At 37.1% G+C, this 14,271-nt stretch overlaps 1 protein-coding gene across 1 annotated transcript in view; it reads right to left on the bottom strand.

Moving 5' to 3' along the window:
• Positions 1-14,271, bottom strand: part of Cd46 (CD46 molecule) — a 34,724-nt gene that overhangs the window by 8,603 nt on the left and 11,850 nt on the right. Inside the window, exons 6-9 of the mRNA XM_029538761.1 lie at positions 13,281-13,463; positions 10,280-10,327; positions 4,999-5,040; positions 2,039-2,074 (exon numbers count right to left, since the gene is read on the bottom strand). Coding sequence (XP_029394621.1) covers positions 2,039-2,074; positions 4,999-5,040; positions 10,280-10,327; positions 13,281-13,463 — 309 coding nt within the window. The remainder of the gene's footprint in view (positions 1-2,038; positions 2,075-4,998; positions 5,041-10,279; positions 10,328-13,280; positions 13,464-14,271) is intronic.

Here is a 14,271-nt window from a genome sequence, read left to right on the forward strand (position 1 = left end):
GGTGAGAGACAAGTGCAGAGGGTGGAGGGGGATAAATTGGGTGATCTCCCAGACTAGGCAGGCAGAAGCTGAAGGAGAATAAAGAATAGGAGAGAATAAAGAAAGCTGCGGAAGCTGCTCAAACCCTGCCTTGTCATACGTGTCATCTTTGCCCCACCTCAGCTGGCCAGAGGCTGGGGTTCCCGGCAAACTTTCTCATATTTTTCTGCTGTTACTAGGAAACTTTCTACTGCCAAGATTGATTACATATTCTATTATGTTCTGTGCCCTTGGAAACCAATTACAATTAAAGTCAATAGAACCATTTGTATAGTTACCTACAATAAGCTTGGACCCAAACCAACCACTCAACAGCACTTCCTGCACCTGTGTATAAGCATTTATGGTATAAGCTGCCTGTGGGATAGACCTCCACATAAGAGAGACACTCGCACCAATATAAGAAACTATTTCCCAAGACCTCGTTGGGAACTGACATCCTACTTGGCAGAAAGAGACATGTGCGTAGCTGACTGACATCCTGGTTAGCAAGTTAAGACATGAATGTTAGACAAGTCCCATCCTGGTGGGCAAGTTAGGACATGAATTTTGGACAAGGCAAGTCCCCTGCCACAGTTGAATATGCCAACTAATGGTATAGCAGGATAAATGTACAACAAAGACATGTTCCTAAAGAAATCCCCTATCCCTAAATCTTGACTGATGAAATAACTTGGCACAGATGTTTGTGGATTTGGGGCTTAAAACCCCTGTAGGATCTTAACTCAGGTCATAGTTCAGTTCCTGAATCTAGACCATGACCCTAGTCGACTAGACCTGGGGGGTGTATGCTCAATAAACTATATCTTTTTGACTGAGATCAGTGTTTGTGTGGTTTGTGGGGCAATTACTGGACCCCACCAGGAATGACTGCCAAGAATCAAAATCTAAGCAGAAAAAGTAAATCAGTTACAATTCAGTGATAAGGAGTTATAGATTTAGATTCCATCTGACTCTTTATTCTCTAAATCCAAGTCCCTGGAATCACATACCACAGTAAGAAAGAGGAGATCCCTGGCTTAATTTAAAAAATTATCAAAAGCATACTTAGGATGAACATTTATAGTATGTCACCTAAAGAAAGCACACACTGCTTGCAGGCTACTTCTAAGCAGACATATAGAATATGAAATAATGTAAGTTCTGGATTGATATTTTAATAATAATATTAATATTAAACCAGAATTTCTCCTGTCAAAAGGAAGTGCAGGGACAAAGAGTGGAGCAGAGACTGAAAGAAAGGCCATCCAGAGACTGCCCCACCTAGGGATCCATCCCATCTGCAGACACCAAACCCAGACACTATTGCTGATGCCAAGAAGTGCTTGTTGACAGGAGCCTAGTATAGTTGTTCCCTGAGAGGTTCTGCTAGAGTCTGACCAATACAGATGTGGATGCACTCAGCCAAACATCACACTGAGCACAGGGACCCCAATGGAGAAGTTAGAGNAAGGACTGAAGTAGCTGAAGGTGTTTGCAACCCCATAGGAAGAACAACTATCAACCAACAAGACCCCTGCCCCCAAAGCTATCAACCAACCAGACTCCCCAAAGAGTACACATGAGGGAACCCATGGCTCCAGATGGATATGTAGCAGAGGATTGCCTTATCTGTCATCACTGGTAGGGGAGCCACTTGGTCCTGTGGAGGCTCGATGCCCCAGGGTAGGGGAATGCTAGGGTGTAGGAGTGGGTGCACGGGTGGGAGAGCACCCTCATAGAGGCAGGGGGAAGGGAGGGGGAGAGGGGGGTTGTGGAGGGGAAACTAGGAAGGGGGATAACATTTGAAATGTCAATAAATAAAAAAAATGAAAAAATAATATAAGTTAGCAAAGATAATACATAAACAACCAAGTTTTTTCAAGTTAGTTAATTTCAAGTTTAAAAACTATACAAGCCAAAAAAAAAAAAAAAAAAAAAAAAAACCACCTGTTTTTTGTCTTTTAAAGTGCTGCTTTACAGTAGCAAATTTAAGCAGTGAAAAGTTTGGAATACTTACTTGAAGTAATAACAGTCAAAGCAATAATCCATGCATCTAAAGAAAAAAGAAGCCAAACATTTAGAAGTCTCTAGATTAGTTCAGATAATACACACCTAAGAGAACACAATCATCAATGAATCCAAGTCATTTATATCAAAGAATGCGTATAAGCCCATTTCCAGATTTGGGGTCCAACTTGTGAAATTAAATTTTAGTATTATTTCTTTTCTTACTCCATCAGTTTGTTTAGTACAGAACAATTAGGATTCACTGAATAGAGGAAAATCATTACATAATATACTATCTTCCTGTATTTGCTTTGGTTCAATATGTATTCTACAATTTCTTATAATTTAAAAAAGAAATCCATTTTCCCCAAAAAGTGGATCTGTACAATGTTATAAATTAATTCAGTCAACTATTAAACAGATACTATTTGAAGTTCTTACAAATAATACTCTATCCTATCAGGGCCCTGTCTTCCTCCCTACAACTTTATCCTACCCCACCCCTGCCTTCCAAATTAAAACATAATCCTAAATACCAAAGACCTTCCCTTCTCAAAGTGTAACCTAAGAGGTGGAGATATAGCTCAGTAGCAGAGCACTTATGTGACATGCTCAAGATACAATGTGCAGCTGCATACATTGATAAGTCATGCAGAGGAATTTAAACAATCATAATTGACTGACTGGATGTGCTGGTTTTCTATTAATGAGATAAAATACTCTGGTCAAAAGCAACATAGGGAAGGAAAGAATCTGTCTGGATTATAGTTCACTCAGGGAAGTCAAGGCAAGAACTTGAAGGCAGGCCTGTCAGATAATCCATGGTACATTACCTTTAACCATGAAACTCACAGTTAAGGGAATACAGCAAAAACCATGAAGAAATGTTATTGCTGGCTTGATAGAAGGTTCATTCTTAGCTACCTTTATTTTGTTTTTTAGGTTTTGTTTTGTTTTTTGTTTGTTGTTTTGTTTTTGTTTTTGTTTTTGTTTTTCATTTCTTTGAGGAACTAGCTCTGTAGACCTGGCTGGCCTCAAATTTACAGAGTTTCAGGGATTAGGGTTTGGCCTCAAATTTAGAGATTCACTTGCCTCTGACTCTAGAATGCTTGGATTAAAGATGTGCACTACCACTGCCCAGCTTTAACTAGCTTGCTTTTTTATATTATTTTTATTTTTTATTAGATATTTTCTTCATTTACAATTCAAATGCTATCCCAAAAGTCCCCTATACCCTCCCTCCCTCCTTGCTCCCCAACCCACCCACTCCTGCTTCCTGGCCCTGGCGTTCCCCTTTACTGGAGCATATGATCTTCGCAAGACCAAGGGCCTCTCCTCCCATTGATGGCCGACTAGGCCATCCTTTGCTACATATGCAACTAGAGACACAGTTCGGGGGGGGGGTACTGGTTAGTTCATATTGTTGTTCCTCCTATAGGGTTGCCAACCCCTTTAGCTCCTTGGGTATTTTCTCTAGCTCCTTTTTTAGGGGCCCTGTGTTCCATCCAATAGATGACTGTGAGCATCCACTTCTGTATTTGCCAGGCACTGGCATAGCCTCACAAGAGATAGCTATATCAGGGTCCTGTCAGCAAAATCTTTCTGGCAAATGCAATAGTGTCTGGGTTTGGTGGTTGTATAAGGGATGGATCCCAGGTGGGGCAGTCTCTGGATGGTCCTTCCTTCCATCTCAGCTCTGAACTTTGTCTTTGTAACTCCTCCATGGGTATTTTGTTCCCCATTTTAGGAGGGAATGAAGTATCCACCCTTTGGTCTTCCTTCTTCTTGAGTTTCTTGTGTTTTGCAAATTGTATTTTGGGTAATCTAAGTTTCTGGGTTAATATCCACTTAGCAGTGAGTGCATATCATATGTGTTATTTTGTGACTGGGTTACCTCATTCAGGATGATATCCTCCAGATACATCCATTTGCCTAAGAATTTCATAAATTCATTGTTTTTAATAGCTGAGCAGTACACCATTGTGTAAATGTACCACATTTTCTGTATCCATTCCTCTTTAACTAGCTTTCTTAAACAGCATCAAACCATCTGCTTAGGGAAAGGTTCTGTGCATAGCATGCAGAGCTCTCCTACATAAGTTAACAATCAAGACAACCCCCTTTCCCCATGCCTGCAGGCCAATCTTGATCTAGGCAATCCCTAAATTGACACTGCCTTTTCAGGTTACTTTAGGTGGTATCAAATTAACAGTTAATGCTAATTAGGTCACCAGACAACATTAAAGTCTACAAAATCTTAAATTTTGGAAGTATTTAAGTCTAGTAAAGTATTTGCTTCTAAAGTTGCATAATTTTTATTAAATTGCTGTTAGTCAAAGAATAAAATGTTAATCTTAATTCTGCTCTTCAGTTACCACATGTTTAACAGTTTTAAGAAAGCACTGGATTTACTGGATTATATATATATATATATATATATATATATATATATATATATATAATCTTTTTTTAAAAAGTAATCATTACTAACCTAGTCTAATAAATAAAATGTAGCAGATATTTGTCTTATCATAAGTCTTTAAATTTTATTGAATTTTAACTATTGTAACTATACTTGATTTTGTTTAATGTATATTGTATAAACTGAATCCTACATAAAATATATTAAACCAATCTTTCACAGAAAAAAATCTAATCCAATTTATAGCACTTTAAGGTCTGTGTACATCAGATACTGGGAGGCAGTTTGTGTTTTATGTACTTTAACACCAGCTGACTAACTTTCCTATTATGAAGGCCATTCTCTGAAACCATACTTACCTATATATTCTACATGGTAGAACTTACATTTGTCATGGTGTCAGCCCAAAGTTAGTAATCCTAAATGTCAACTATCACTACTGATAAGACAGGCTGTTTCTTTATCTGCTAGTTACTGAAATATATGATATTTCCATGTAAACTGTTAAAGTGTCATATTTCAGAGATATAAATAATTGAGATAATAACCTAATTCTTGGCTAAATATTCCTTCACGGAGACTAGGATATCCTAGAAAGAAAAAGAAAGAAAGAGAAATGAGTTAAGTATTTATTTACATTTCAAATATCTAATAATAAAAAAGAAGCTCCTAAACTTTCATTTTCCTTATATATCTCATTAATATTTCTTATTTTGAGTAGCATCATATAATCCTACAGTTTCATGTTTTCATTATTAACTTTCTTCCTGCCCACTAATATTCCATAACCCTAACCCTAACCCTATAGTGATGTTATATGGTGGTATACACAGTTCCTTTTTAGTATACTTTCAAAATTAGTCTGTAAATTTCATGAGATTCTACTTAAAATTAAAGATACTAAGTAGGTTCAATAAATATTTTATTTATTAACCTGAAATAGAAGAAAAATTTCTCAGCAAAATAAATCCCATATAAGAATAGCCTACAGTTAATTTTATCAATAATGAAAAACTGAAAACTTTCCCTCTAAAATCAGGAACAAGAACGGGTACACTTGTTCCCCACTTATAGTCAATATGCTGTTGAAATCTAACCAAAGCAATTAGGTAAGAAAGACAAAATGATTACAAGTTAGAAAAGAATACATGAAAATATATGTTCGAAAATGACGTGATCTTGTGCTGTTGGAGTTGAATCCAGGCCTATACATGGTAGCCTATCACTGTACTACTACTTTGCTACAGTCCCAGTCATGACATGTGCTTTTGTGTAGACAGTCTTCCATAAAACTAATGAGTCAAACAAAGTTGCAGAATACAAAATCAACACACAAAGAACAATGACTACTTTGAAAAGGAAATGATGACAACTATACTTGAAATAGCATTTAATACACTGAATCTAATAGAAGAGAAAGTGGGGGAAAATCTCCAACACATGGTCACAGGGGGAAAGTTCCTGAACAGAACACCAATGGCTTATGTTCTAAGATCAAAAATCAAAAAATGGGCCCTCATAAAATTTCTGTAAGTTTTCTGCAAAGTTTCTGTAAGGTGAAGGACACTGTGCATAGGACAAAATGGCAACCAACAGACTGGGAAAAGACCTTTACCAATCCTACATCCGATACAGGGCTAATATCCAATATATACAAAGAACTCAAGAAGTCGCACTCCAGAGAACCAAATAACCCTATTAAAAATGGGGAACAGAGATAAACAGAGAATTCTTAACAGAGGAAACTCAAAGGGTTAAGAAGCACCTAAAGAAATGTTCAACATCCTTAGATATCAGGGAAATGCAAATCAAAACAACCCTGAGATTCCACCTCTGTACTGGCTAGTTTTGTGTCAACTTGACACAGGCTGGAGTTATCACAGAGAAAGGAGCTTTAGTTGGGGGAATGCCCCCATGAGATCCAACTGTGGGGCATTTTCTCAATTAGTGATCAAGCGGGGAGGTCCCCTTGTGGGTGATGCCATCTCTGGGCTGGTAGTCTTGGTTCTATAAGAGAGCAGGCTGATCAAGCCAGTGGAAGCAAGCCAGTAAGAAACATCCCTCCATGGCCTCTGCATTAGCTCCTGCTTCCTGACCTGCTTGAGTTCCAGTCCTGACTTTTTTTGGTGATAACAGCAGTGTGAAAATGTAAGCTGAATAAATCCTTTCCTCCCCAACTTGCTTCTTGGCCATGATGTTTGTGCAGGAATAGAAACCCTGACTAAGACACACCTCACACTAGGCAGAATGGCTAAGATAAAAAACTCAGGTGACAGCAGATGCTGGCGAGGAGGTGGAGAAAGAGGAACACTCCTCCATTGCTGGTTGGATTGTAAGCTAGTACAACCACTCTGGTAATCAGTCTGGTGGTTCCTCAGAAAATTGGACATAGTATTACCTGAGGACCTAGCAATACCACTCTTGGGCATACACCCAGAAGATTCTCCAACATGTAATAAGGACACATGTTCCACTAAGTTCATAGCAGCCTTATTTATAATAGCCAAAAGCCGGAAAGAACCCAGATGTCCCTCAACAGAGGAACGGATACAGAAAATGTGGTACATTTACACAATGGAGTACTACTCAGCTATTAAAAACAATGAATTTATGAAATTCTTAGGCAAATGGATGGAGCTAGAAAATAATCATCCTAAGTGAGGTAACCCAATCACAAAAGAACACACATGATATTCACACACTGATAAGTGGATATTAGTCCAGAAACTCAGAATACCCAAGATACAATTTGCAAAACACATGAAGCTCAAGAAGAAGGAAGATCAAAGTGCAGATACTTTGGTCCTTCTTAGAAAGGAGAACAAAATACATAGACAAAGTTTGGAGCAGAGACTGAAGGAATGACCATTCATAGACTTGGTACTCAACTGATGGACCCAGTCATTGAAAAATGGTGGCATTTTGTGGACTCTGGTTAAATTAATAGAATCCTTTGTTTTATATATATAACTTGATGGCAGCATTAGTAAGTGGTAGCAACTAGGAAGTGGGCCCTGCTGGAGGATATAGGCACTCCTCTGAAAGCTATACGTGGTCTGTTTCTCTCCAATTTCTAGCTGTTAGACGATGAGTAGATTCCTCTACCACACACTCCCACCTCTATGTTCTGCCTCACCCTAGGCCCACAGCAGTGATGTTAGCAGAACCTCTGAAACAGTGAAAATATATCTTTTTTTCTTTTAAATTGTTTCTCATAGTGTTCTGTCATAATAACAACAAAAACCTAAAATAGACATCCTGTGTTTGCTAGACAAAAAGAATTTACTTATTTATGTAATACTTATAAAATTATTTAATACTCAAAGCAGTTTACAGAGTCAAAGTAACCTCTGTTAAAATTGTGATGATTCTTTCTTCAGAAATAGAAATATCTATCTTAAATCAGTATAAAATCTGAGGGGGGTTGCAGCCCCATGGAGGGAGCAACAGTGTCAACAGGCCAGACACACACACACACACACACACACACACACACACACACACACACCGCCGAGCTCCCGGAGACTGGATACCAACCAAAGAATACACAAGGAGCGACCCATGGTGCTGGCCATATATGTGGCAGGGGATGGCCTTGTTGAACATCAGTGGGAGGAGAGGCCCTTGGGCCTCAGGGTGTTCGATGCCCCAATGTAGGGGAATGCCAGAGCGGGAGATGGGAGTGGGTTGGTGGGTGGGGGAGAGCACCTTCATAGAGGCAAGGGGAAGGGGAATGGGTCAGGGGGTTTCTGAAGAGGAGACCTGGAAAGGGGAAAACGTTTGAAATGTAAATAAAGAAAATATCCAATCAAAAAGAAAAAAGAAAAAAAAGTTACATGAATTGCAAAATGGTTTTAAAAGGATTTAGCTATATGAAGTAAGCAAGACACAAAAGGACAAATGCTGTATGATCTAGTTGTAGGAAGTACTTAGAACAGACAACATTATAAGGGGAAACAAGGGGAGCAGTGTTCAAGCAGGTGCTGGGAGCAAGAGGGAAGGGAAGTCATTGTTTAACAGTGGAAATTTCAGTTAAGATAATGAAGGGAAATTGGTTTCACTAGAATGTCAATGTGTGTAACGCCAAAGAATTGTCTGGTTAAATTGGAAAATCAACAGAGTGATCTATAATTTTTTTAAAAAATACGTCAAATATTAAAAAAAGAAGAGTACTGTAGTTTAAAAAAGATGAATCTGACAGAGGAATGACTACAGCTCAAAGGAGAAAGAGGGCCACAATACCTGTGCCTTTATGTACAATGGAAAGGGGCAAGCTGGTTTCTCCCCAGCTGAAGAAACTCTGCTTATAGTTCACCTACATCAGTCCTTCTTAGTCCCTAAATGGAAACGAGGGAGGGAGGAACCCTGTTACCTCTCCCTACAGACATCATTATGCCTTTCAAATGTACTAACAATTCTGTACAACAAATGCAGATATACGTCTGAGATTATGTAATTCCCACCAGGGAAACACCAAAAGCTTTTTATTTAAAAATTTATTTTTATTTCTTTTTTTAAATTTTTATTTCTTAATTCATGTGTCTCTATATGCACGTGTGTGTGTGTGTGTGTGTGTGTGTGTGTGTGTGTGTGTGTGTGTATGTGTGCCATGTGTATTCAGGTACCCAGGAAGGCCAGAAAAGAGTGTCATTTCTCTTGAAGTTGGAGTTACAGGTGGTTGTAAGCCGCTCTACATGGGCACTGAGAATCAAACCAGGGTCCTGAACAAGAATGGGAATTGCTTTTAACCACTGAATTATCTTTCCATCCCCATCCTTACCTAAAGCTTTTTATGTAACATACAACTTAAAGACATTGGTAGACAATTAATATATTATCACCCAATCATGTAAAACTTCTGGACACACATGACTATATAGGAGAATAGTAAAGTATGATATATAATATGCAACTATTATGAGACTAAGTTGAAATAAACCCCAATCTAAGACATTAAGTGGAAGGGACAAAACAAAGGAAAATATGCAGTTTGATATAAGTTTTGCTTTAAAAGAAAAAGAAAAGATGGGGTGAAGAGATAGTTTAGGGCTTAAACACTTGATACATAAGAGTGACGATCTGAGGTTTTGGTCCCCAGAGACTTATATAAATATAGGCAGTCTACCTGTATTTCTAGCCTTGGAGGTATTTGTGAGCTCTGGGTTTGACTGAGACATCCTGTCACAGTGAATAAGGTAGAAGAGAAATGGAAAATGATCCCCACTATCAACTTTGGACTGCCACAAACACTTGAAAATATCCACACTTGCATCCACATACATGCAAAAAACATAGATACACCCCCCTCCACACACACACACGTACATACCACATAAAATAATGAGGAAAAAAGGAAAGAAAAAATAAGATAAGGTTGATGTACAAAATCAAATAAAAGGTAACCCTAAAAATATTAGTAGTAATTAACTTTGGAAACAGTATTTATATAATTTAAATGTATAAAAGTAAATCTAAATCTAGCAGTATAGAAACCTAAAATTATTAGTATAAGCAAAAATACTAGAAAAACATTCATTTCATATTAAAAGGGTTTTGATTTATAAAAATTATTAAATCCAAATAAACAAAATATTTTAGAAAAATGGGGAAAATATGAATAAATGATCATTGGATTTGGTGGCAAGAACCTAAAGATCACTAGAGATGAGGATTTGAGGAAAGTTTGAGCATCATAGTGACACCTCTATCCCCCCAAAAAGTTCAGTTTTATTTTTTTTAAATTAAGAAGTGAAATTAAAAATGACACCATTATTCACCTATATCTTATAGAACTCTTAACTACATCAGTAAGATAAAAAACTGACAAACCTGGATAATTATAAACTGGAGGCTTGGTGGGATGAGTAGGCTTAGGACCTAGAAAAATAAATTGAGTCTATCAATTTATTTGACATATTAATACAAAATTATGGACTTAATTCTAATATTAAAATTTTCAAAAAGATTACCTATCAAAGTAAAAAATACACATACTTCCTGTTCTTTATAATTATACTTCTAGGGATTTGGTCTATGAATGTTTGATTTACATATATCATTGCACAAACATGAGTACAAGAATATTCATTATATCTTTGTACTTTACAAATACAAATCCTATAAGGTAACTAAAAATAAATTATGAAAAGTGTGTGTTCAAGGTAAACACGCATCCTAACAAGTCAGATACCATACAAACAGCATCACAATCTCCCCACTTTTCACACACCATCAGACCTACGATAAACCACCGGTACCGGCTGCTACTGCTGCTTTCTAATGCACATCTTTCCCTAGTGGTCAATAAAAAGTGACTGACAATTCTACCAAGTTTTTTTAATTATTATTTTACAGAAGGATTCATCTAGTTTCTCTTTTTTATTTTTTCTAACATGCCTTGTCTGTCAAATAAGAAATGAAATTAGCGTTTTATAAATCTTTTATCAGGTGCTTACTGTCAATTCTTTCAAAAATTCCTTTCAAAAAATACTCAACTAAAATACAGAAAGAAGCTACTGGGAGGTATCAGGATCTTGTAGGAATTATAAAAATATATTCCAGAAGCTAGGCATGCCTCTAATGTCAATACTTGGGAGCCAGAAAGATCTGTGTGAGCTTCAGGCCAGCCTGTTCTCTATAGCCTGTTTTAGTACATAGTGAAACTCTTGTCTCAAGAAAAGAAAGAAAAGAAAAGAGAAGGGAAGGAGAAGGGAGAGAAGAAGAGAAGAAGAGAGAAGAGAAGAGAAGAGAAGAGAAGAGAAGAGAAGAGAAGAGAAGAGAAGAGAAGAGAAGAGAAGAGAAGAGAAGAGAAGAGAAAGGGCATTACTGGGTGAGTGTGTACAACTCTCAATTCAAGTGTTAAGGAGTTGGAATATATTTTAAACAAGTTAGAACCAGTAATTGAGATTTACTTGAGTTCAATATCCTTGTAAGAGCAACAGGAATCCAAAGCTCATAGAAATGAAGCCAGTTTGGTTAGGCAAAGTCAAACTAGGATTCTGTGTACAGTTTGCCCTGCCTAATGAATGCTCTTTCCCCTGTCTGGGTGGTGCTGCCTCTAAGTGGAACCATAGCAAGGAGCACTGAAATGGAGACAATGGCTCCTCCCATTATAGAAACTTCTCCATGCTTAACAACAGATGATTAGGAATCTCCAAAAAACTTTCTATTTCATTTCAGTAGTAGAGACTTCCTAGCACTCAGTTGCTAAGAAATCTAGTTTTTGATGTTAAAGCTAGCTGGAAAAGACAAAAATAACAAACACAAAATTTTAAGTAGGTAAGGGGAGTGGGAAGGAAATGAAAAGTGCAGATCTTGTTCTGGAGGCAGTAGACATTTTTATTTATATGCACTACTTAAAAAGAACTGAAAAGCTGGGCATGTTGCATGCCTATAATTCTAGTAGTGAAGAGACTGAAAGAGTATTGTGACTTTGAGGCCAGTGTGGGCTACCTACATACAAGACCCTAAACAAACAAACTGACTAACAAGACTCCCACCCCTAAATTTATTACTGGTCAGAAACTGAAACATCATTTAAGTCTAACATTATAAAGAGCAAAAGTGTAAGCAAATCACTTGAAACAAAAAGAATAAAGTAGCAAAGCTTAGTACAGAAAACACACCTCAACAAACAGAAGCCAAGAATCTCCCTTTTCATTAATATTGATTCAAATAGAGAAGACATGGTAGCTAACTGTAAGAGCTTCCTACATACCAGGTACTGTTCTAAGTCCTTTAAAGACATCCCACTTAAGTCTTGAATGCTTAAAGACATCCCACTTAAGTCTTAAGAAAGGTACTAGATTATTTTACACATTGGAATACAGATTTAGAATCGATATAGCTTTTCTAAGTTCACATTCCTCTTCATGTGCAGAGTTAGCAAATAAAATAGAGTTACTGAATCTGACAAATGAAATGGCTGCAAATATATTCTGTCTCTCTGTACTATTAAATGGACTGAATGATGAATAAGTAGACACTGTGAGAATTTAAAGGGTATCTAAAAAAAAATCACCAGGAATTTAAGAATTTTTAAGTATAAGTAGGAAATTATTAAATAGGAGGTGTAATTGGAGAATTTGTACTGGGAGGAGTTACCACTAGAAAAAAAATAACAATATGGATTGGGTCAAATGCAAGTTACCACAGGAACTTTCACTAGGAATTTAAAAGATTTTTTTTAAGAAAATGCAAGCAAAATTGTACTAACCCTGAATAACTCAAAGTTGAAGGTTTTATACTGAGGTAAACCACATTGGAAACCAAAACAATATAATTTAGACCAACCTTTCCCTATCGTGAGCCCATGACTTTCATTACTGATAATTATATAGCAATGAAAATGCTTCAATTTACTCTGAAAGTTTGCTGCAATCCACTTACTATACAGAAATATTCTTTTTTTTAGATTTATTTATTATTATATCTAAGTACACTGTAGCTGTCTTCAGATGCACCAGAAGAGGGCATCAGATCTCATTACGGATGGTTGTGAGCCACCATGTGGTTGCTGGGATTTGAACTCAGGACCCTCGGAAGAGCAGCAGGTACTCTTAACCACTGAGCCATCTTTCCAGCCCCAGAAATATTCTTAAGAGAACTTACATACTGCTATGCTCTATCTAACAAACTAAAGTCCCTAGAACAAAAACCAAAACCAAACATAATAGCAGAATTTTATATCATATAAATGGCACAGACCTGAGGTGGGTACTAAATTATTGTTTTTCAGGTATCATAATATTTAACATCAAAGAAATAAATTTAAAAACAAGCAAGGAAAAAAACACCAGAAAAGTAAAGGGAAATAAGACAACCTTTGTACCTTTAAGACATTTTGGGATAGATGGCTCCCAAGAGTTATTAGCACTGCAGACCACCATGCTACTGCCTTCCATGTAAAATCCTTGCACACACTCAAACATCACTGTTGCTTGATAGGAAAAATTTTCTCCAGCTCCTGATATCTGTCTTCCATTTCGTAGCACTGGAAATGGACATTTTACCACTGAATAGAGGAAAATTGCAAAGAATGTAATAAAAATCTGGTTTATTTTTCATATCAGTTTTCTGAAACATTTAAAACTACAACCTAGAATTACAGAAACATATTTTGTGTTCTAAATATATGAGCATACAGCTCCCTCAAAAGTTCACATTAATATTCAACCTACACCAGTACACAGGGTATTTTCCATTTTTGTGTCTTCCTTAAGAAGTAAAATGAGTCACAGACTATTAGATTGATTCATACTCTACAAAAAGGATTGTGGGAGAGGAACAAAAATTGCTAGGCTAGGCACTGTGGATATGTCAGGCTACACTGTGAGGTGAAATCTGAGCAGATCATGTAGGCCTGAGCTTCTATTCCTTTCAGCATAGAACTTCCTTTAATAATTCTTGGAGGTTGGCTAGTAAGGTTCTCAGCTTTGGTTTATATGGAAATGGTTTGCTTATTTTAAACATTCTGTCTTGAAGAGTTTTATAGGTTAATTATTTTGTTTTAATAGACACCATTGTCTCCCAGCCTCAATTAAGAGAAGCCAGCTGTTACCATTCCTGAATGTTTAGTGCTTTTGTGGTTCTTTAAAGTAGCAAACTACTAAAACCTACCAAATTGCTCACTCTCTCTGTCTCTGTCTCTTTCTCTCTGTCTCTTTCTCTCTGCCTCTTTCTCTCTGTCTCTCTCTGTCTCTCTCTGTCTCTCTCTCTCTCTCTCTCTCCTCTCTCTCTGTCTCTCTGTCTCTCTCTGTCTCTCTCTGTCTCTCTCTGTCTCTCTGTCTCTCTCTGTCTCTCTCTGTCTCTCTCTCTGTCTC

This window comes from Mus pahari, chromosome 5 (genome assembly GCF_900095145.1).
Source record: "Mus pahari chromosome 5, PAHARI_EIJ_v1.1, whole genome shotgun sequence".
Classification (NCBI taxonomy): Eukaryota; Metazoa; Chordata; class Mammalia; order Rodentia; family Muridae; genus Mus; species Mus pahari.